We start from the raw sequence: 21408 nt of genomic DNA, 5'->3' as shown, positions 1-21408 counted from the left end.
TTTAACATACATGTGAGTGGGCTCTCCAGTTTGCATACCAGGAGGGGAAGCTCCCAACTTGGCTATTTTCATCAAGTATGCTTAAATTCTTAATCTGTCTTTAGCTCCCTCTGCTACCTTGGCAAATCACTTCTTATATCTGCCTAAATCATCCCAATCCCATAAAATAAAGGAGTGCCTGTGCTATTTACTGTAATCTTTTCCAGCACCATGTTATGCTTTTCACATCCATGTCAATCCATAGCCAAGTTGTCATTATAATAGCAAGGAGAGATTAGGAAAGGCTAACTTTCCAAATAGTCTAGACTAGAGAGAATAAGTCAGGCAAGTATAAGAAGACCAAGAAGCATTACTGGACAAGACAAAAAAATTCTCTAAAGATTCTCTAGGGAAATGTAGTCAGTCTTCCTGCTTATATAAATTCTCTGTAAATTAACAAAGAGCAGGAAAAACCAGAGGAGAAATAAATGGGGGTTAACATTACTTTCTTGCTCTACCAGTCGGAAATCATCACAGTGAGCTTCAGATGACTCAAGCTCCTTAAATCAGTTGCATGAAAGACCTTGGTCTTCACCATTGAGTTTCTTTGGTGGAAACAGACTTGCCAGTGAGACTGCATCTTGCCTTTCATGATTAGCCATGCTGCTTGTAGAGTGCTTTCACAGGCATTACATCACTTGCCTCACATTAACCCATCCACGTCAGTGACATTTTCCCTATTTTACAAATAAGCAAAAGGAAGCCATGGGAGCAAATCAGTTACTTAAGGTCAGGAAGATCAAGTGGTGAAAGGCAGGGCCAAGATCAGACCAATGGCCTTAGCTTTCAGATCCAGTGTTTCTTCCACTGCTTTGCCTTCAGGTCTAGAGCGGGTGGTGGGGAGATGAAGGTGGGCCAGCACCCTGCTTTCTTTGTTTTTATTCATTGTCCTTCTTAATTCTCCTCAGCTTCCATTCCCTCAGGCAGCTGTAAAAGGGCACTAGGCTTGATGTCAGGAGATTGAAATTCTAATCCTGGTTCTGCCACAGAGGACTGGCCGGTCTTAGACAAGTCATTCAGGCTCTCTGGGCCTCGGGGGGCCCTATTGTTACTTCCAACTCAGTCTCAATGGGGGTATGATAAATGAAGTCAGAATATCGATTGACTGGTTTTTGCATTTATTTAAATTTGAATTTTCAGACTGCAGCTGTGGCTAGAATGATAAGAGCAGACAAATGGGAGTAATTCCAGAAGAAAAAGAAAAAATACACTGTAGGTCTATGAGAGTCAGAGTAAATATTTAAAGTGTGGCACTAGCTGGTTGAACTCAGTGGTTGAGTGTCGACCTGTGGACTGAAGGGTCCCAGGTTCCACTGCGGCCAAGGGCAAGTACCTCGGTTACAGGCTCCTTGGCCCTGGTGCTGGTGTGGGTGCGTGCAGGAGGCAACCATTTGGTGTGTCTCTCTCAAGCTGGTGTTTCCCTCTCTCTCCCCCTTTCCCTCCTCCCTTCCACTCTTTCTGAAAAGCAATGGGGGAAATATCCTCCGGTGAGAATTAAAAATATATACACATATATATACACATGTGTGTGTGTGTGTGTGTGTATACACATATATATATCATATATATATATATAAATATATATATATATGGTGTGAAGTTAAGATAGGCTTGTTATGTCCGAGAATCAGATCCCCAATGCGGCGGAAAGACAATCACTCCAGAGTCGATAATGTAACAGCAAAAGGGACTTTTATTCCAGCTCGCTGGGGTTCGGTCGTATCCAACGCAGTGGAATTCTGACTCGAACCCTGATCTAAATTTACAACAAGCTTATATAGGGTTACAGTGAGCAAGCAATCATTGTCCTTGCAAGGGTTGTAAATTCTGCAGGAAGGGTGGGCTCAGGGTGTTCCTCAACCACAGGCGCCTGAGGCTTGGGTGAACCTGGTATTTGTCAAACGCACCGGTTTAAGTTAATTCCTGGAACTGCCTCCACCCTCTGCAGTTTACTGAGTCACTCATGTAAGCCTTTTGCCCTGCCCCGGGGCCTAGGGGCCTGCCTCTGTCTTGGTGGGTCCTCACAGGCTGAGCTAGACTCTTACATTTAAGACTCTTCCCTTTGACTTTCCCTGATCTCTAAAACAAAGCTTAGATGTGTGCAATTCCTGAAAGCTCAAATATTTCAGTCTTTCAATTTTGTTTCTGTGAAAGAAATGAAGATGTGGAGTACAGACCACAGGACCAATACATTTGAGAATCTCTCATGCATATCTAGCCCTACTTGTTCTGAAATGTCTGAATTCCAATCTCACTCTACTTCCAAACAAATAATTTGCTGTCCTGTTAGAATCTGAGAGTCAAAAGTATGTAAAAGGTCAAACATGGTCAGGATTTTTTTTTTTCCAATCCTCACCCAAGGATATTTTTTCCATTGCTTTTCAGAGAGAGTGGAAGGAGGGGGAGAGAGAGAGAGAGAGAGGAACCTTGATGTGAGAGAGACACAGTGATTGGTTGCCTCCTGAACTCTCCCTGACCAGGGCCGGGGATGGAGTCTGTAATGGAGCTACATGCCCTGGGTCAGAACCGAACCCAGGACCCTTCAGTCCCCAGGCCAATGCTCTAACCACTGAGCCAAACTGGCCAGGGCAGGAATATTTTTAAATGAATCAATGTGGTAAGTTTGGTGGCTTTCTTTTTCCTGCCTGCGGAGTCTCAGAAATCCTTATGTGTTTTCACTCAATTAATGCCTTTCACGGTGTTGAGAGGCACGCTCGCCTAGTTCCTTTACATTTATCTGTATGCCTGCCTGTGTCTTTTCCTCTTCCAGGAAATTTAGAAATACTGATTCATCTGCATCCCTGTCCTAAAGCAAGCCAGTTTATCTGTAGTTATCAAATCCAGCATCTCCATAAGCAGGCCTCATATGAAACACCAGAATCTGATTTCTAAACATAATACAGGAAAATTTATTTCCAGAGCAAATGTGGTAAAACTATAAACACAGAAATGAATAAGTGGGGTACTATAGAGTAAGGCTAGAGGAGGGAAAGACAGAATTGATATTTCAGAACATGGAAAGATTGGGCAAAGGAATGAAAAAAGTGACAGAGTGGGAATAGTAGACTGCTTTAGAAATTGATAGAGAGCATGGAGGTTTACAAAACCAGTTTAGTGGTTTTCAACCAGCATATTTTTAAAATGCTACATGAAATAAAAAGGGGGAGGGATCTTTTTTAAAAAAAAAGAAAAAGAAAAACAAGAGGAGAGAGGGGGAGAAATAATTTTTAAAATAAAAATGCTAAGTAATGGAATAAAACAATGTAAAATGCATAGCATGGAAGAATAAATATTGTTTTGGAAACATTTTTCAATATATGTCAATTAAGGGGTTCAGACCAGTCTTCCACAAGGTTTGCCACTTTGGCCCGTGCATTACTTTTTACCTTAATTTTTAAAATTTTATTTACCTATTTTTAAGTATAGGTGGTATACAATATTATATTAGTTTCAGGTGTAAAATATAGTAATTTGACACTTATATACCTTACAGTGTAATTACCACACTCAGTCTGGTAACCATCTGTCACTGCAAATCTGTCACAATATTATTGACTACACTCCTCTTCACTCTTTTCACCCACCCCCCAATCACCTTTCTCCCTGGCAACCCTCAACAGGATCTCTGTTTCTATGAGTCTCGTTTTGTTTCATTTTGTTTGTTCATTTGTTTGTTTTAGATTTCACATATATAAATGAAACCATATGGCATTTGTCTTTACCTGACATGTGAATTATTTTTGCCTGAAGGAGACCCTGCCAGTGCAGGAGAAACTTTTACCTCTCCCTTCCCTTCAAGAATTCAAATTGGGGGGTCTTGCCCATTATGAGTTATCAGAAATAACTTTTAATGACTATCTCTAAGGCAGGGCAAAGTTTGGCCTCCCTTTGAAGCCTCCAGCACGTTATCTCATCCTTAGCTCAAAATGCCATATATACCTCATTTTCTCTTTCTGTCTTTGAACCCTCTCATGTGTGGGGGGTTCCTATTAATACACATGTAACTAAATTAAATTTTCTCTTGTTAATCTTTCTTGTGGATTTAATTATAAGATCAGCCGAAAGAACCTACAAGAGTAAAGTTTCTTTGTCACCCACATAGCTATATATAAAATGTATTTTTATATATGTAACTGTAATATATGTTATAAATAAGTGAACGTGCACATCCATGCCTGGGACTGTTTTGTAAACTATTTCCTACGTAGTGGGTCTTGTTGCAAAGTTTGAAAGCCCCTGAAACACTGGACCGGGAAGGATCCAGGGAAGGTAAATTCAAGGTCAGATGAGAAAGCCCCTTTTCTCTCCGTTGGCCGCCAAGAGAAGTGAAGGGAGGGAGAGGAAATGGGGCGTGAGGGAGGGCGCCGCGCAGCGAGGTCCAGCGACAAGGGACGGCGCATCCGGGCTGGGAGGTGCTTTCTGCTGGACAGTAAATTCAGGGACATGGAGAAGTTCATTTGGAGCGTTTCCTTTAAATGCGAAATCGAAAGAACTTCCGCGTTCCTCGTCCCAGAAAAGCCTACAAGGTGAGGGGTTCGCGTTGCTTCTGGAGGTGACACTCCGTGGGGGTCGGTTCCCGCAGAGGGGGTCGTTATTATTATTCTGTAGGGCGGGGAGCTGGGAAGGTGGGCGGGGCGCAGGGAGCGCGGGAAGGCGGGGCCCCGTCGGCCCGGGAGCGCTCGGAGGAACGCGCGGCTCTGCTCTGTGGCACGCATCCGCAGGCAGTAAACCCCGGCGCCCAGGACGCGGGTGGGGATGTGCCCTTGCCCGGGGCCGCGGGCCCTCCCTGCCAGCGGGCAGCACCCGCCTCCGCCGCCGGCGCTGCTTCAGGTTGGCTCCGCCGCCGGGTCGCCAGGCCCCACGTGACCTACCGCGCCGGCCACCGCCCCCGCCGCGCCCAGGCCCCGCCCCGTGACGTCACAGAGCCCTGGGATTGTCTGGCCTCTCGGCGTCTTTCTGCGCTCGCCCATTGGCCGGCCCGGCAGACAGCGCCCCTCCCGCCACGCCTCCGGAGTCCTGGGGAACGCGATTGGGGGCGGGCTCGGGCCGAAGGGGCGGAGCGAGAAGACTCCGCGCGGGTAAAGGGGCTGCCTGGAGCACCGTGCGATCGTTTTGCGGTCACACGCCGCCTAGTCTTTGCACTGGGTGTCTGCGCCTCCTCCGCTGGCCGCCGTCACCCGGGAAACCGACCGCGATCTCCAGCCGACCCGAAGCTGGTTTCATGGCAGCCACGAAGAAAGCAGTGTTGGGGCCATTGGTTGGGGCAGTGGACCAGGGCACCAGCTCGACGCGCTTTTTGGTGAGCCCGGGGTGACATTTGAGGAGCTGAGCCAGGGCGGGAGCTGGCGCTGGTTGTCGCGTCCCCATCCCGCGCCTCCCCCGGCCCCTCTAGACAAGGGAAGGAGGCCAAGGCCCCCCAGAGCAGGACCTGCCACGCTGGAGCTGTCCCGCCCGGACTTGGGGAACCTCGGCCTCTCGAGACCCCGGCGGCCGAGCTCGGAGCCCCGGCCTCGGTGGTGCAGCCGGGTCACCTACTAAGGGGGGAACTCCTTCTCCAAAGGGAACTAGGAACCGGCGAGCATCCGTGCTGAGCCTTCCGCCTGCAGCCAGGGACAGGTGGTCACATTGACCGCTGCTGCGGTCTTCCCCCGGATCGTTTGGCCTGCGGGGCTCAGGACGTCCTTGGATGGGGGGAAAGCTGTGTCACGGCTGTGATAGCCTAACACAACGTCCTTTGGAGCAGTAGAACAAATATAGTATTAGCGATGATGCGTTGTCATCCTCTCCCACAGAAATTGTAGAAGGTAGAATGCGACGGCGGGGGGCGGGGGGCGCAGAACACATTAGGAAAAAGACGGTGCTCTGCCTTTACCAGCAGAACCTTTGCTTGATGTCGAGCACTAGCTAATTTCAGTTCTGCTACTTTGCCTATTACAAACACTTCGTGCTTCACGGAGAAAAGTGACAGGGAAATTCTGTTTCTCTTTTTACTTATCGTAACAGTCCTATTTAAAGTGACTCTCTGCGAGGAATCTGCTCTTAAAGTGATCTAGCACTGAGCTCATTAAGGTAATTTAGAAATAATTTAAATAAACAATTGGACATTTGACTAACCTGACAAGTTGATGTAAATATTTGATGATTATTTAGCTCCATCTTCACTGCTTTACCTCAAATCATTTTTTCATGCATTATTTAGCATGCATACGTATGTGGGAATATACTTTATATATATATTGTACATGCAGAATATATGTTATTCCAAACTTCTGTTTAGCTGACCACTGGACTAAAACCTTCATTTGTGCCTTCATTTGGATGCTCCTCTCTGTTGTCTGCACTGGAAAGCTTTCGGTGCAGTTTTAGTTTGAATCTGATTTCAGTTTCAGCTGCCAAGACATGGTTCTCCAATCTCTTACATTGTTTATCTTTTGATCACCCAAAACAGGTTTCACTTTGTCTTATTTTCATAAAGTAATCCTGAATCATTAAGAAAGTCTGCCTAACTGGATTTCATTAACATATGAAATATACAATCATCATTGTATATTTAAAATGAAGACCATTAAGACACACGTCCTGACCAAAGTGCATGAAGCCCTGCCGGAGTGGCTCAGCTGTTGAGCATTGACCTAGGATCCAGTAGATCCCAGTTCGATTTCCGGTCAGGGCACATGCCCAGGTTTCGGGCTCAATCCCCAATTGGGGGCTTGCAGGAGGCAGCTGATCAATGACTCTCATCATTGATGTTTCTCTCTTTCCCTTCCTCTCTCTGAAATCAATAAAGACATATTTAAAAAACAAAAAACTGCCCCCATGAATGCCTCCAGGGGCCAGGCAGATAGAGAGGTTTGAGGGTGGAATGGAGACAGCAGACCCGGACCAGCCAAGGGGATAGTCTATAGCTGCCAAGCAAGAACACAAGACCAGTGTTGCCAGATCTTCAACTTTTTTTTAAAAAGGTGGTCCTCTCAAGTTTTCAGTGTAATCTTCTGTAATCTTCCTGTTCTTGAATGTTGACAACTAGTTCATAAAGCACCGTGGGGGACAAATCAAACGTGGAGATTGTTTTCCAGCCATTGCCTTCTAGGGAAGTCGGTAAAATATTTCATAACTTCATAGGCTTTTTAGGAGCCAGCCTGACTGTGCTCTTCCTTCCATCTCTTCACTCTTGCTCTCCATGTAGCCCAGCGATCTTTATCCACTACAGGTTGTACCTGGTCCCTCAGATTCTGCTGCCCAGGGGACATCTTTCTGCTCTGCTGGGGAAGGAATAATTAAGTCAACTTCACATTCTCGGTCATTTGTTCAGTATGTGACATGAACAGCATGAGCCTTTGAAAATTAGTTTCTGTTTATTGATCTCTGTATGGCATGATCTCCATGAGTAAGCTAAGGTACAAATTCAGCAGATACCCGTCCTGCTTATAGGCTGATGTGTGAAAGTCGATCAATACAGCTTTCCTATCCTTGAGAAACTAGGAGAGAATGCTTCAGAGGGAAATAAAGGACTTAGAGGTCCTGTGCAAAGTCAAAAAAACAAACACCACAACTTAGGAATGGTTTAGCAAAGTCTTTTTTCCCTTGGTTACAAGGAAAGAGCTTGTTAAGCCACTTCCTGCAAAATGCAGATAGTAGATGTGCTGAATAAGTGCTTCAATCACAAGGTGATTCCCAGGAGTTGTTCCAGTCATATTGTTCCACGTTGTAATTATGACTCAAAAATAATTGCTTACTTTCTCACAAAGATTTCAGTGGATAAGAACTGTCATAAGGAAGCTTATAAAGTTGAAGGTATTTAAATGATTTCCTGGACATTATTCATTCAATTTGCATATCCAGTTCAACTTTCACAAGACCAATAACCTCTCCAAGCTTTCTTCTCTCCTTTTCTCTGCTAGTGATATTAACTCATGGTCTTTCATCCAAAGGAAATGCCTCCTCCCTTATTCCCCATACCTTCTTGAAATTCTACTCTGCCTCCAAATAGTGGCTCAACTGCCAACTCTTAGGAGAAGTCTTCCTCAACCCCTTTGTCAGGATTTCTCCCACTTCCTATAGCACTTTTCTGATTATGAGCTACTTTGTATTATAATTCTATTCCTGCTATACTTGAGGGCAGGGACCTCCTTTCAAGTCTAGTTCATTGTATTCTTTAAAACGTCTTGCTCAACATAACAAATGAACACGTGTTTTGTCTACAGGGAGCATTTTATACAGATTGACCTTTAATAGGGCAGCTGAATTTAATTCTGGTTATCTTTTTTACCTAGTAGGAAAATCTTAAAACTTTCTAACTTGGGTATGTTTAATTTCTTAATTTCTTTTATTTTAGTAGTAGTAGATCTGAAATTTTAAGAACATATTCATTTCTTCCTCCAGTTGTCAAAAGAATTACTCTTGGCAACCTATGAATGAATATGCTTTGTGCTAAAGGGAAATTTCCAACTTGTCCCATAGGAAAGTGAACTGTGGTTGGCACATGGTTACTCAGATTGCAGAGTAACAACTTCTTGGAAAGGTAATTACTGTAACAGGTTTTAAGGAGGGGCCATTTCTTTATAAGACAAAAGTTGCAGCTTAAACAGTCAACTTCCTTCTCTCATTTGGTAGCTTTGTTTTTCCCCCCGTTAAGTTGAATGTTAAAGAAAAAACAGAGGCTTAGAATGTGTTGTGACTTGAAATGAGTCTGGTACTATGTAGAGGACTTTTCCAGCATTATCTCATTTAATCTTTTTTTTTTAAACATACGTATTGATTTCAGAGAGAGGAAGGAGGAGAGAGAGAGAGAGGAAGAGAGAGAGAGAGAGAGGAACATCAATGATGAGTCATTGATCGGCTGCCTCCTGCGTACCCCCTGCCGGGGATGGAGCCCACAACCTGCTCCTGCACCCTGACCCCGAATCGAACAGCGATCTCCTGGATCCTAGGTCGATGCTCAACCGCTGGGCCACGCCCGGCCTGGCTCATTTAATCTTTATAACAACTCTGATGCTGGGAGTATTATTAAGCTCCTTTACACAGGTAATTAGACTGCGCTGGAGATTGTGCCGAAGGTCACAGAGTAACTGGTGGAACTAGGATTCAAGTCCAGGTGTGTAGCACTCAGAAGCCTGTCCTAACTCCTGCCTTGGCTCCCTCACTGCCTGGAGTACGTTGAAGGGAAGATGGGAGGCTGGAAAAGGCCACTTGCCCAGCTTTCACTCAAGTGTCGGCTCTAGTTGTGGCCATAAACGAATCTTCACCAAGAAATATATACTCACAGGTTGGTTTTGCAATCTGTCCCAAAATTTGCCTTTGAATAAGCACTGCTGGTTTGACCTTCTTGTGACTCATCGGGCCCTGGGCTGGCCTCAGGTGTAGTCACCATGGATAATGGTTGTGTAACCACTTCACTACAATAGCCAGCATCTAGGAAGAAGGAGTAGAATTGTAGTTCCCTGCTTGTTTTGGCAGGAAAGACTGCCTTGGCCCCAGTTATCTCATTATACTTAGAGACCTCATGAGGCTCAGGGACAAATATCTGCTTCTTTCTTTCATTTATTTATTCAACACATTTATTAAGCACCCTTTAGGGGCAAGTAAATTTGGTGAAAATTCATTTGATTCCTAGCTGGAATGAGGCCACTCTTGTGACAACTATAGATGGGATTCTTTTGTGGGATCTTTTCCCCCACTGAGTTGGTTTGTTTACTTGCCCGGCACATTACACAAATCGCAAGAGCACTTTCTCACCAGAGAGCTGCCACCCTCTTTTGTCCTCTTGTTTCTCACAAGCAGAAGTGTCAAGAGCTTTCCATTTTGAGCTCCTTGAGTGGCAGAATGGTGCCTTTTTCCCCCCCTCCCCAAAGCCTAATACAGCATCTGACTCGTGGTAGGTGCTCATCACATGAATAGACCTCAGCAGAGACGGGCCTACAGGGCTCAGAGGTGATGACTAGACCTCCTGGTTTGGAAGGCTAGGAAGGGTGAACCTTGTGGGGTCTTGGAAAGACTGAAATTCGGCAACTATAGATGCATTGGATGTATATATAAGCTATTTGATAACTTTCATATTGAAGAAAACTACAGTGCTGTTTGCTATGTTTTCTGTGGTTGGTTGGAAGATGCTGTTACCCCTTTTGTGGTGAAATTTGCAATATAACATACTTTTATTTTTGGTCATTTAAATTTATGTAATATAGTGTCCTAGAGAGGGAATTTACATTCCTGAGAATTGTCTTATCGCACCTAAAGTTGAGTGTGGCATGAAAAAGAGTGTGCTAGTTGGGGAAATCACATGCAGAGGGAAATGAACGTGCATGTTTATGGGGGGGTAGCTGAATTCGGTTTAGGATGAGCGAGGCAAGCCTAAAGAACAGTTACTTGGTAAGGACCACTTTTTTTTTTTGTCTCTCCACTGCTCTTCTAAGACAGAGGACATGTGTTGTTTCAGAAAGTTCTTTTTAAACAACCTTTTATAAAAATAATTTTCCTTCTTTCTTTAACAATGTCTGAGTATTTTATCATATTTGGAAATGATCCACACATTCAGTGAATTTAACTTGACTCATCATTAAACTTGGCAAAACTCTAAGGTTTCAAGTTACCAAAAGAGTTTGGGAAACTATTTTAAGTAGACTTACCATAAGACATAAACATTGTTGAGTTTACCTAAAAAAACGTTTTAGCCCATCCACGTCTATTTATTTTACTTGTTCTCAGTAATTATGTTTAGGTTACTTATGAAATTTCATCATGCTGAGTTTTTTTTTTCTTCCTGCTGACAAATTTTGCAACAGAGAAAACATGGACTTATTTGACCAGTAAGCCCAGGTAGAATAAAAGATGATACACTGAAGACATGCCTATTTAACCAAAGCAAACTCAAACCAGTTTTAATATCAAATATTTTCTCAACCTGGCCGGTGTGGCTCAATTGGTCAGAGCATTGTCCCATATATCAGAAGGTTGTGGGTTCGATTCCTTACCAGGGCACACACCTACATTTCGGGTTCAATCCTGATCGGGGAGTTTACGGGAGTCAACAGATAGATGTTTCTCTCTCATGTCAATGTGTTTCTCTCTCTCCTACTCTCTCTAAAATCAATAAGCATATCCTTGAGTGAGGGTTAAATTCTATATATATATTTTTTCTCATATCACATCATCCTGAAATAGCGTTTGGTTTAGTTTTCTGTTATATTTTTGAGGATTTTTATGTAAGCACTTAATTCCTTTAAGCCAATTAAACAGAGCTCTTTATGTTACAGGGAGACGAGGAGACCTCAGGTCTGGTCTTCTTGAAGGAAAGATTTCAGTCAAGAGACAAAGTACAGATACATATTTGTGTATCAAAAAAAGAGAGAGAGACAAAGTATAGAACTGATCGCAGCAAAAACACACTTAGGACAGGGAAACAAGGAAGGGCACAGAAGGAGCGACAGAAGAGCCCAGGCTGGGCTGCCCTGGCTCACTGAGAAGCCAAAGAAAAGGGGGCCCAGAGACAGGTTCAGGGGTTAACCCAGGACGAGCTGCCGCTGCCCACTGCTCCCCTGGTTGCAAGTCTCGAGGGTCCCCTCGGAGGGAAGAAGGGGAAGGAGATGGTGCTGGCATGCTCCCCTAGGGGGGAGCTCATTGGGACCTTTATTTTCAAAGGTTTTAAAGGCTAGGCATTTAGGGGAGGGGAGGTCTTAGGGGTGGATCAGTAGAATAATCATCAGCTTTATGCTGATGTACTTAAAATGAGATTTATTCTTAATTTGTCTGTCTTTGGGTGTGGTTGGCAAATGGCACTAACTGGATTTCTGTTATTTCTGTTTTCTGTCTCCCTGAGTAGAGTGATTCAAGCTATTTACCCTCTGGCTGGGGAGGAGACGTGCAAACCATTTCCTCTCGAGTGCCCTTGGTTTAGGGCGGCTGCAAACTGCTGTTTCACTGTCTTAGTTTCCCTGTTCCGCTTGTCCTGCCATTTTCCTAGCTTCATACCATGCTATAACATTTACAAACCAATTCTGGTAATATTCTCTGCAAGTAGACATACATACACTAATACTAGATGTAACCAGAAACCTGATAGTTTTGTTTTTATCATTTTAGCCATAAATACAATTTTAGCCATGAGACAAGTACAACAAGGGGGAAACGCCACTAATTTATAGCAGTTGGAGTAAGTTAAGTTTATTCGTTCAGATGGCTTTTTCTTATTAATATTTGTGGAGAAGATGATTAAGATTTGTATTTGTTCTTGGCAAGGAGCCTTGGGGCCAGAGCAGCAGTTTGGGCTTTCAAAAACAAACACACAAATAACCATCCTTTGCTATTTTTTTCTTTTCAGCCTTAGGACTTGAGGATGGTAACAATAGGTGGGCTTTGGACTCCTTTGAGTTGCATTTCTGGTTTCACAAAGACTTGTAAGATTTGTGACAACTGCTCTCTATTCCCCAAAGAATTTGGTTGTAAGTTATGTGACATCGTAGGTTGACCTGACGTCCCAACTGCGTCATTCCAAATTTGCTCCTTTCCCTCTGGACACATAATTTATTTTACCTTAGGGGAGGAGGCTTTGTAAAAAAAATTTCTATTAGGCTCTGAATCTTTAGCTTCCAATTTTGACAAGTTTCTGATTAAAAGTTATTAAGTCCTCTCAAATATCTTGTCAGGTTTGGGGCAGGTGAAACAGTAAGAAAATTTTAAAGTACCAGCTCAGATGCTAAACTTTTCTTTTGGGATTCTTTTAGAGCTGTTTTGTTTTTTAAAGCCATCATGTCTCTGAGAAGCTTCTGCATATCAATCAAAGAATACAGTCTATTGTCCCTTAGAGGTTTGGAATCCTCTTTGGGGGTGGGGGGGAAGTGCCTTGAGGTCAACTTAGAGGTTTTCCTTTAAGTTTTCAATTATTTTGGCTAAATTGGTCCATTTTCCTTAAAAAGGCAAAAGAGGAGGGACCAAAATGTTTGTACGTATAACTAGCTAGAGTTCCCATGGAAGGAACTTTTGGGGAACTTTTAGAGGGTGAAGATCCCATGTTAAAGACAAATTCCCCTGAAAGCTGTCAGGGGACCCCAAATAAACAAAAGGAATGACAATAAAAGCCCCAAGTAGTTTGATTGCAGGGATCAAAAAGTCAACTCTCGGGATGAGAAAATAACACTTGTTTTTGTTTTTTACATGCACATTAGCAGGTTTAGCTAGGCCTTGGGTCTCTTGGAGCCACACTAATACCTAAGGGGGATGTGCCTTGGGTTTGGGGATTGTGTGCCATATAACAGCATTCCTGGATGCACAGAAATTTTTCTTGAGATTAGTGGGTGACCAGATGTCAATTGAACCCATTCTGTGACCAGACTTCAAAGACTTAGTACTAAACAAAAATGTAAAAGCTCTCATTAATAATTTTTATATTAATCACATGTTGAAATAATTTTATATTGGCTTAAATAAAATGTGTTATTAAAATTAATTTCACCTGTTCCTTTTAACTGTTTTTTTTTTTTTAATGAGAACATTTAAAATTACATGTGACTTGCATTTGTGATTTGCATTATTATATTGCTATTGGATGGTGCTGCACTAAAAAAGTCACAGATTCTAAAAACATTAAATCTAAACCGTGTCGACAAGCCTAGGAGTGGGGCACAGGGTCAAATCCTAAACAGCTAAAGATGGTGTCTGCTTTCTGCTTCGATTTAGCGCTCTGAAGAAGTAGGGGAGACCCAGGCTCCATCCTGTTATATCCAAATGCTGTGTGATCAGATGGAATCATGCTCTGATGTAACAAACAGAATTTATCAAAATCTTTCCCTTTTCTCTGCCTATTTCAAAGGCCTATAAATCCATTTTTAGTGTGAGGGTCCTAAAGTTAGCCTAGTTAAAACTAGGTGATGGAAGAACGGTTGCACTCCATTCATAGCCCTATAGGTCTGCCATCAAGGTTTTCATAAATCCAGGCAGCAAAAAGGAACACATTGTTATGACACCAGTGTCCCTTGGGATCTGAGAGTAGACCCTGGGAGCAGCAGTGATATAATAAAGGAATACAGCTGGTTTCCTATTAGGGTTTAGGCCACATCACCATTTCTCATTTTATTTGATAATTTTTCTCCTAATAAGTACCTGATAGACCATATTTTTTCAGACATACAACAAATATTTATTGAGCTGCCCATTGCTCAGTGGGCTACCTGGTAGCCTTGAGTGTGGCATAAAAAGAGTCGGCTAGGGGGGAAATCACATGGAGAGGGAAAAAAGTATCTTTTTTAAAAATATATATATCTATATATATATATCTATTAGAGAGAGGAAGGGAGAGAGAGAGAGAAACATCGGCTGTCTCCTGCACACCCCCTGCTGGGGATGGAGCCCGCAACCCGGGCCTGTGCCCTGACCCGGAATCGAACCCCAATCTCCTGGATCCTAGGTCGATGCTCAACCGCTGAGCCACACCGGCCGGGCAAGAGTATCATCTTTCATTCTACCTGGGCTTCCCAGGCAGAGTGTGCTAGGGCTCTGCTAGGCACTAGTCTAGGCCCTAGAGATGCTTCAGCAAATAAAATAGGACAAATGGAGCAGATATACCGAGGAACCTAATGCTAAGTTGTGAATTACATGGCTTTCTGCCAAGTGCCCTTTACTTACGTTGTGTTAAGTTAACCTTTGACTTGTAAGATATTTTATCTCCTCAAAGGGCTTGAGAATTTGCCTTCGTGCTTTCACTGTGTTATCACTTCCTCCCCAAAAGGAGAGGTGTGTGTGTGGTTAGGGAGCGGGGCAGCAACGCACAGTGTGTTTTCTCCTATTTCTTTCCCTTTCTTAGTCTCCACTGAGCAGGTAACTGGCTCCCACTGGAAGCCTAGGCATGGAAACACGGCCTTGCCTGATTGGATGTGACTCCACCGCTGCAATTGCACCGATTTAGTTTTGTTTTTTATATATATGTTTCTGTTGATTTCAGGGAGAGGGAGAGAGAGAGAAACATCAATAATGAGAGAGACAATGATCGGCTGCCTCCTGCACACCCCTGACATGGGGATCGAACCCACAACCTGGGCATGTACCCTGACCGGGGATCGAACCTGGATCTCTTGGATGCTCAACCACTGAGCCAACGCCAGCCAGACGCAATTACAGACTCTGAAAGACTATGTACTTTGGTCCTCGAGTATAGGTGCTCCCGGGTGAAAAACAATATACTGTTGACTCTTGAGCAACACGGATTTTTTTTGTAAGGGGGCAGGAGTTCAATTGGCCGGTGCTATTCAAACCCACGTTGTTCAACGGTCAACTCCGTGGTTGCAAAATCCGAGTATGTGGGAGTAGTTCTCCGTGGGTTTTCGATGGGGGTGGGGGGAACGTTATTCAAGGATCCACAGAATTTGAAAAGAGGTTGATAAGTTTTGAAAAGTGCTGTTTTAGTAGTATTCAATGTGTGGGGGATTGTAAAGCCCTTCTTCGTTAGCTTTCACCCCCTGGGTTTTAAAGTTTTATATCAAGGGTCAGCAATTCCTGACAAGTGTCACAGAGCCCGGAGCTGGGTGCCAGGGGACACTTCTCCCAGTTGCCTCTCCTGCGAGCTCGTGGCGTTGCTGCGTTTCCCGCTAAGGGAATGCCCACCGCGCGCTTCCCTGCTTAGGCACCGGGCCTGTCTCCACTCCAAGGCCGATGCCAGGGGGAAGGGGCACTGTGCCACCACTCTCAGCGTCTTGCCAGCCCTCTTTTATTCTTGATCTTTCCTATTCTCAAAAAGAAATCTATACTATTAATTGGCTGGCTCCTACATCTGGAGCCATTTTGGTTTTTTAAAGATTAAGGGATTGCTTCTGTAGCTTTCTCTTCAATAGGTTTGTGGGTTTTTTTAATCTAAAGGAAACTTATTATTTCTGAAGCTACCTTATAACTTTTACGTTTCTATCTGCAGAGAAGGTACTACATCTTATGGCATTTCATCCGATTGGACTTATTCTATCAGTAAATAAGAACTTCAGTTGCTGAATGACTTTAAAGAAATTAAACATCTTTGCTCTCGGCCTGCATTTTGACCACGGTATTGCAATATATTTTTCAGGTTTTCAATTCAAAAACAGCTGAACTACTTAGTCACCATCAAGTGGAAATAAAACAAGAGTTTCCAAGAGAAGGGTATGTTTCCTAATTTAATATGTAAACATATTACATTTATGAGGCTGTCTCACCCCACCTGCTCAGGGGCTTTTTAAAATAAACTTGATCAAACACCCTCCTGAGAAGACTTGAGGGATGGGATAGGTGTTTATTAGTCAAGAAAAGGAGCAGTAGCTTGGTAGCTCCGCAAAATATCTGGGTATTTGATGGCTTAAGAATTCAGTGCCAGAAAAGAAGGCAATGATAAAGTAATAAAGCACAGATGTATTAAATATCAGAAATTCTACATTAACTGTTTGATGATTTGAGTGTGCTCTTCTTTCTCAAAGATACGTTTTCCTAAAAAGCATTCACCTATCATCTAATGCTGAAATCATCTTTTTTGACAATAATGTTTATATGTAGTAATTGTGATTAAAATAGAATGTTAAGTATATTATTTAAAAGAGCCATTTTCAACCTGTGTGCTGCAAAAGTTATTAAAGCATGCAATACCTGACTAGTCAGGGCCACGGACCTCTTTTCCCTTAGATTGTCAAATTAAAAAGTGACAACAGCCGGCACAATAATAGCCGTCGGGTGTAAGTGAGTGAAAATTATACCTAATTTTTTTGTCAGATCGGCCAAAAATATATTCTTTTTTGGTGTGCTGCGGAATTTTAGTAATTAGTTTATATGCGCCGTGAGATGCAAAAGGTTGAAAATCACTGATTTAAAATTTAATGACATGTATGATACAAGCACTTTGCAAAACTGTGTGGCAGTTTCTTATAAAATTAACCATACTTCTGTAGCATTGCACCCTTAGGAATTAATCCAAGGGCAGTGAAATCATATGTCTAAAGAAAGACTTATACATGAATGTTTATAGCAGCTTTATTCATAATAACCCAACTGGAAACAACCCAAATGGCTGTCACCAGTAGAGTGGGTAACAATGAAATACTGTTCAGCAATTTTTAAACTGAACTGGTACATTCAGCAACATAGATAAATCTCCTCGATATCATGGAAAGTGGAAGAGACTGGACACGAAAGAATGCATACTGCATGGCTCTATCTGAAATTCAGGAGGCTAAACTGATTTAGAATGACAGATCCAAAAATTGGTTGCCGTGGAGTATGTGATTGACATGAGAGAGGCATCAACGAACTTTCTAGAATGATGGAAATATTCCATAATTTGACCGGGGTGTTGGTTCCATGAGTATATACATTTGTTAACACTCAACAAATTGTGCACTTTAGATCTGTTCATTTCACTGTAAAGTTCACTTCGATTTAAGAAAAGGATTGGTGTCCTACCAAATTTTATAATTTCTTTCTAGGAAAAATGTTCTGTTTTAAAGAATTCATTTGTTTAGTAATAAAAGCTATTGATATGTTAGCAGCATTAGAATAACTGTCCACAGGCCAGATCCCAGTGCAATTTGGAGAGAGGATACCTGTGGCTTGGAAGGATGAAAATGAGAAATATGTGGAGGGAGATTGGGTTTTTGGAAAAAGGGAGTTTAGAGACAGAACTCAAAGCTCCGGAGAGCCAGGCAGGCCTGAGGAAGGCAGAGGAGAAAGGCATTTGGAATTCTCTCAATACTTGCAGATCCGAGGGTAGGATTCTCTTAGCTTGTGTCATTTCTGGTTTGGGGGTTTCCTCAGTTTCCCCAGGTTTCTCTGTGTCATCATTTATGAGCCTTTCAGCCTTCTTTCTGAGGCCCTGGTATCTTACCAAATTGCACTGGGACTGGGTCTGAAAACTTGGGACCAATTGCTTGTCTACTTGAAATAGTTATTAGAACAAATTTAAATTACCCCCTAAATACTAACAAAACATTTTGAGAAAAATGGCAAAATAGATTAGTATGCTTTTTGACTTTTCAGAATTCCTTTTGCTAGATAGTTAGATAGATATCGGTCTACTTAGAAATAAATAAATAGTGACTAGTGAAACATCAGATAGTTTATCAATTTATCAAATCCATGGGATATAAAGACTCTGGGAACTAATTTCTTACTGGGTTTAAAAATAGACTATTTGCTGTTTTGTGACCTGTTATTACTTGCCTCCATTCAAACGATCGATTACTGTATGAAGAATAATAATGTAAGGGAAATAAAATAGGCTTTCCTTTCAATCATTTCTTTAGAGTATTGAATATGCTTTGCTTTGCTCATCTGATTTTAGTTTATATGACAGCCGCAGCCTCATGAGTGAACATTTCTAGAGCTATAAATTACAGTTGTATTGCTTTCTTGTGGACTAACCAAATGCATTTTTTTTGTTCAAAGATGGGTGGAACAAGACCCTAAGGAAATTCTGATGTCTGTCTATGAGTGTATAGAGAAAACATGTGAGAAACTCGAACAACTCAATATTGACATTTCCAACATAAAAGGTATTTTTAATAGAATATTTTTGTCCATGGTACAATTATCTCAATCAATGTCATTCAGTCATTCAGCACATAATTGAGTGCCTGTGCAGCACCAAGCATTTCCGTGAGAATTGAGGATATGATAATAAACAGGAAGATCGGGTCCCTATTCTCATGAAGCTTTTATTTTGGTAGGTTTGAGACCAACAATAAGAGTAGACAAATACAGGCTAATTTCAGATATCGCTAAGTTCCATGCAGAAAATGAAACTGAGTTATATGGTAGGGTGTGCCTAGACAGGCTTGCTTTAGATTGGGTGGCCAGAAAAGGCCTCTTTGAGGAGGTGACACTGTTCCTGAGGTCTCAAAGGCACCAGCCATACGGGTATCTGGGGAAAGAGTATTTGAAGAAAAGGAAGCAGCATGTGCAAAGGTCCTGAGGTAGGAGTGAGCTTGGATCAGAAAGCAAGCAAGCGTGTCAAAAGTAGAGTAAAAGAAGGGCACGGGGTGAGAGTGGGTAGGTAGGTAAGAGGGTTCAATAGGAGCTGGAGCCAGGGAAGTAGGTAGGAGTCTGAATGTTGTTCTCAGTATCACAGAGAGCCGTGAAACGGTTATAAGCCAGACAACAAGGGATGACAGGATCTGACTTGTGTTTTAAAGACAGCTTCCTGACTGCAGTGTGGAGCCCTGTGGAGAGTGGAATGACGATGGCAGTGAGGGTGGGGAGAAAGGGCAAGAATGTCCTGGTGGATTGGATGTGGGAGTAGTAAAGACAGGATGGGTGAAAGGTGCTGCTTGGGGTTTTGCTGGAGTTCCTGGGTAGGCAGGGGTGCCTTTCCCTGAGGGCAGAAAGGCTAGAATAAGGGACAGCAGGGGAGAGGAGGCTGTTCGAAATCAAGACACTTCACTAGTAAAATCTCCCTGGAAATAAATGTTTGAGAGTGTTAGACTATTATGAATCTCTCTGTTAATTCCTAGTACTTTTAATGGAATATCTACCTAAGTTTGGCTTTGTATCATTTATTTATACAAGGAGAGAAAAAATAACCTAGCCATCCAAAACTGATAAGGTGGTGTAAGAGGTAGAAGCATGATGTGGTAATCGCCATATCTTTATAGTTTAAGCTTTTCAAGTACATCATTCGAGGGCTGTTTTTTTCTTCATTAGGTAGTTTGACTCAGGGTAGGGGGAAACCATAGATTGGTGATGGCAGTGCCTTGAGATTCACATCATCTTTCTTGGCTCTGAGATTTACCCACCCTCCTGAGATGAAGCTTTGATTTTTTTGAGACTTTCCCCTATTTGTATAAATCACTTAATAAAAGACTAAGCATAATCAAAACCAGCAAACCTGAGTGCCTACTGTGTGCTGGGAAACAGTGGAGCACAGATAAGGTTGTGCAGCTAACAAAGTGGAAGACCGATGTTAACCCAATAACCACAATAACTGCAAATTAATGGAGAATGGTAACAATAATACAGTTCTTTCTGTTATTGCAGATTTTTGAGAGTAACAAACAGCCATGTGTAGATTGGATATTTGTTGACAATTTTTTCATACCCTGCCCTCGTTTTACCCCTCCACCTAAGTGGGAGCATCTCAAACTTCTTTTAGAGTTGCGTTCACCAAGGTTCAGATGCGGTTTGCCAGCTGTGCCAAATTGCCCCCCCCCCCCCCCCGCAGGTAATTTATTGTCTGTGCCAAGGGCCAAGCTTTTGCTTGCCTGTATAGACCTCTGCGTCACTGAACGCTAATGCTGTAAGCGACCTTTGGTCACCTAGGCCTAGCTGCAAATGAGGGGAAGAGCCTTAGTGCAGGTCAGAGAGCCGCGCAGTGGTAGGTGACATTCAAGCACAGCTCTCCTGTCTGCTGATCCTGTGACACTGATGATAACCTCACAAACCAGTTTTCAGTTCCAATGTTGCAAATAATGATTCCCACCGCCCCTGCAGGAAAGCGATTTGTTATTTATATAGTCTTAACCTATAATCATTAAGAGTTCATTAGAGCTGCTTGGATTTCTTTTGCAAATTCCAGCTCCATTGGTTTTAGTTGTCCTTGTTTGTTAGAAAGTTGGTTGACTTCAGGTTTCTAGGAACAATGCCTCCAAAATGAAAGTTCACTTTCTAGCTGAGCAGCACGTGTAAGCACAAGACAAGTAAATAGGCTCCTGCTTTCCTCCCTGACTTAGAGGGTCGGCCAGCTCTGTTTGCCTCTCATTGGGCCCAAGGAACTGTGAAGTACAAGGGTGGGCTTTTTTGGTAGGTTTCCAATTGTCAGTACATGAAACACAATTTACTGTATTATTATTCATTTATTATTTTTCCATTAAGAACAACTGTGAATCTACTTTTGCCCACCCCTGTATAAGGAAATTATTCACTTTATTTGAAGAGAGAGTACATAATTACGCTAATCAAAGCTTATAATATTATCCATGAGAAAATGATGCCAGATTCAAAAGAAAATAAACTAAAATTTACATTTACATTATGTTGATATTCTTAATTTATAATTTTTGCATCTAAAGTAGCGTTTCTAACCATTAGGCCCATATGGCATGATTAAATTATAGTAGTGTTTGAATCGGGGAGTCACTGATCTAGATAATTTTAAATACTTATTCTTCAGAAGAACAAAAACTACAGTGCCAGATACTCTTCACTCATCCTCTCTCATGTGATATAATCAACACAGTATAGACTGTCTAAAAGTTAAGGGCATAGCATTCTCAGCAATTAGATTCTCTTATATCAAAAGTAGTACTCACCCGGCCAGTGTGGCTCAGCGGTTGAGCATCGACCTAGGATCCAGGAGATCGCGGTTCGATTCCGGGTCAGGGCACAGGCCCGGGTTGCGGGCTTGACCCCCAGCAGGGGGCATGTAGGAGGTGGCCC

The 21408-nt window shown here is 42.6% G+C and overlaps 1 protein-coding gene across 9 annotated transcripts in view; it reads left to right on the top strand.

Annotated features, from left to right (window-relative positions):
* Positions 1-5088: 5088 nt before the first annotated feature.
* Positions 5089-21408, top strand: part of GK (glycerol kinase) — a gene marked incomplete at its 3' end in the record, with an annotated part of 61762 nt that continues 45442 nt past the window's right edge. For 3 of the 9 annotated variants that reach the window (XM_081126653.1, XM_081126649.1, XM_081126646.1), the window contains exons 1-3: positions 5094-5338; positions 16082-16155; positions 18424-18530. In XM_081126653.1, coding sequence (XP_080982779.1) covers positions 5261-5338; positions 16082-16155; positions 18424-18530 — 259 coding nt within the window. In that variant the 5' untranslated portion in view covers positions 5094-5260. Of the gene's footprint in view, positions 5339-16081; positions 16156-18423; positions 18531-21408 lie in introns of all 9 variants that reach the window. The other 6 variants (XM_081126652.1, XM_081126650.1, XM_081126645.1 and 3 more) reach the window with 4 other exon arrangements.

This window comes from Miniopterus schreibersii (genome assembly GCF_964146895.1).
Source record: "Miniopterus schreibersii genome assembly, chromosome: X".
Classification (NCBI taxonomy): domain Eukaryota; kingdom Metazoa; phylum Chordata; class Mammalia; order Chiroptera; family Miniopteridae; genus Miniopterus; species Miniopterus schreibersii.
Note: the sequence above shows the minus strand (reverse complement) of the source record. Positions and strands in the feature narration are given on the sequence as shown.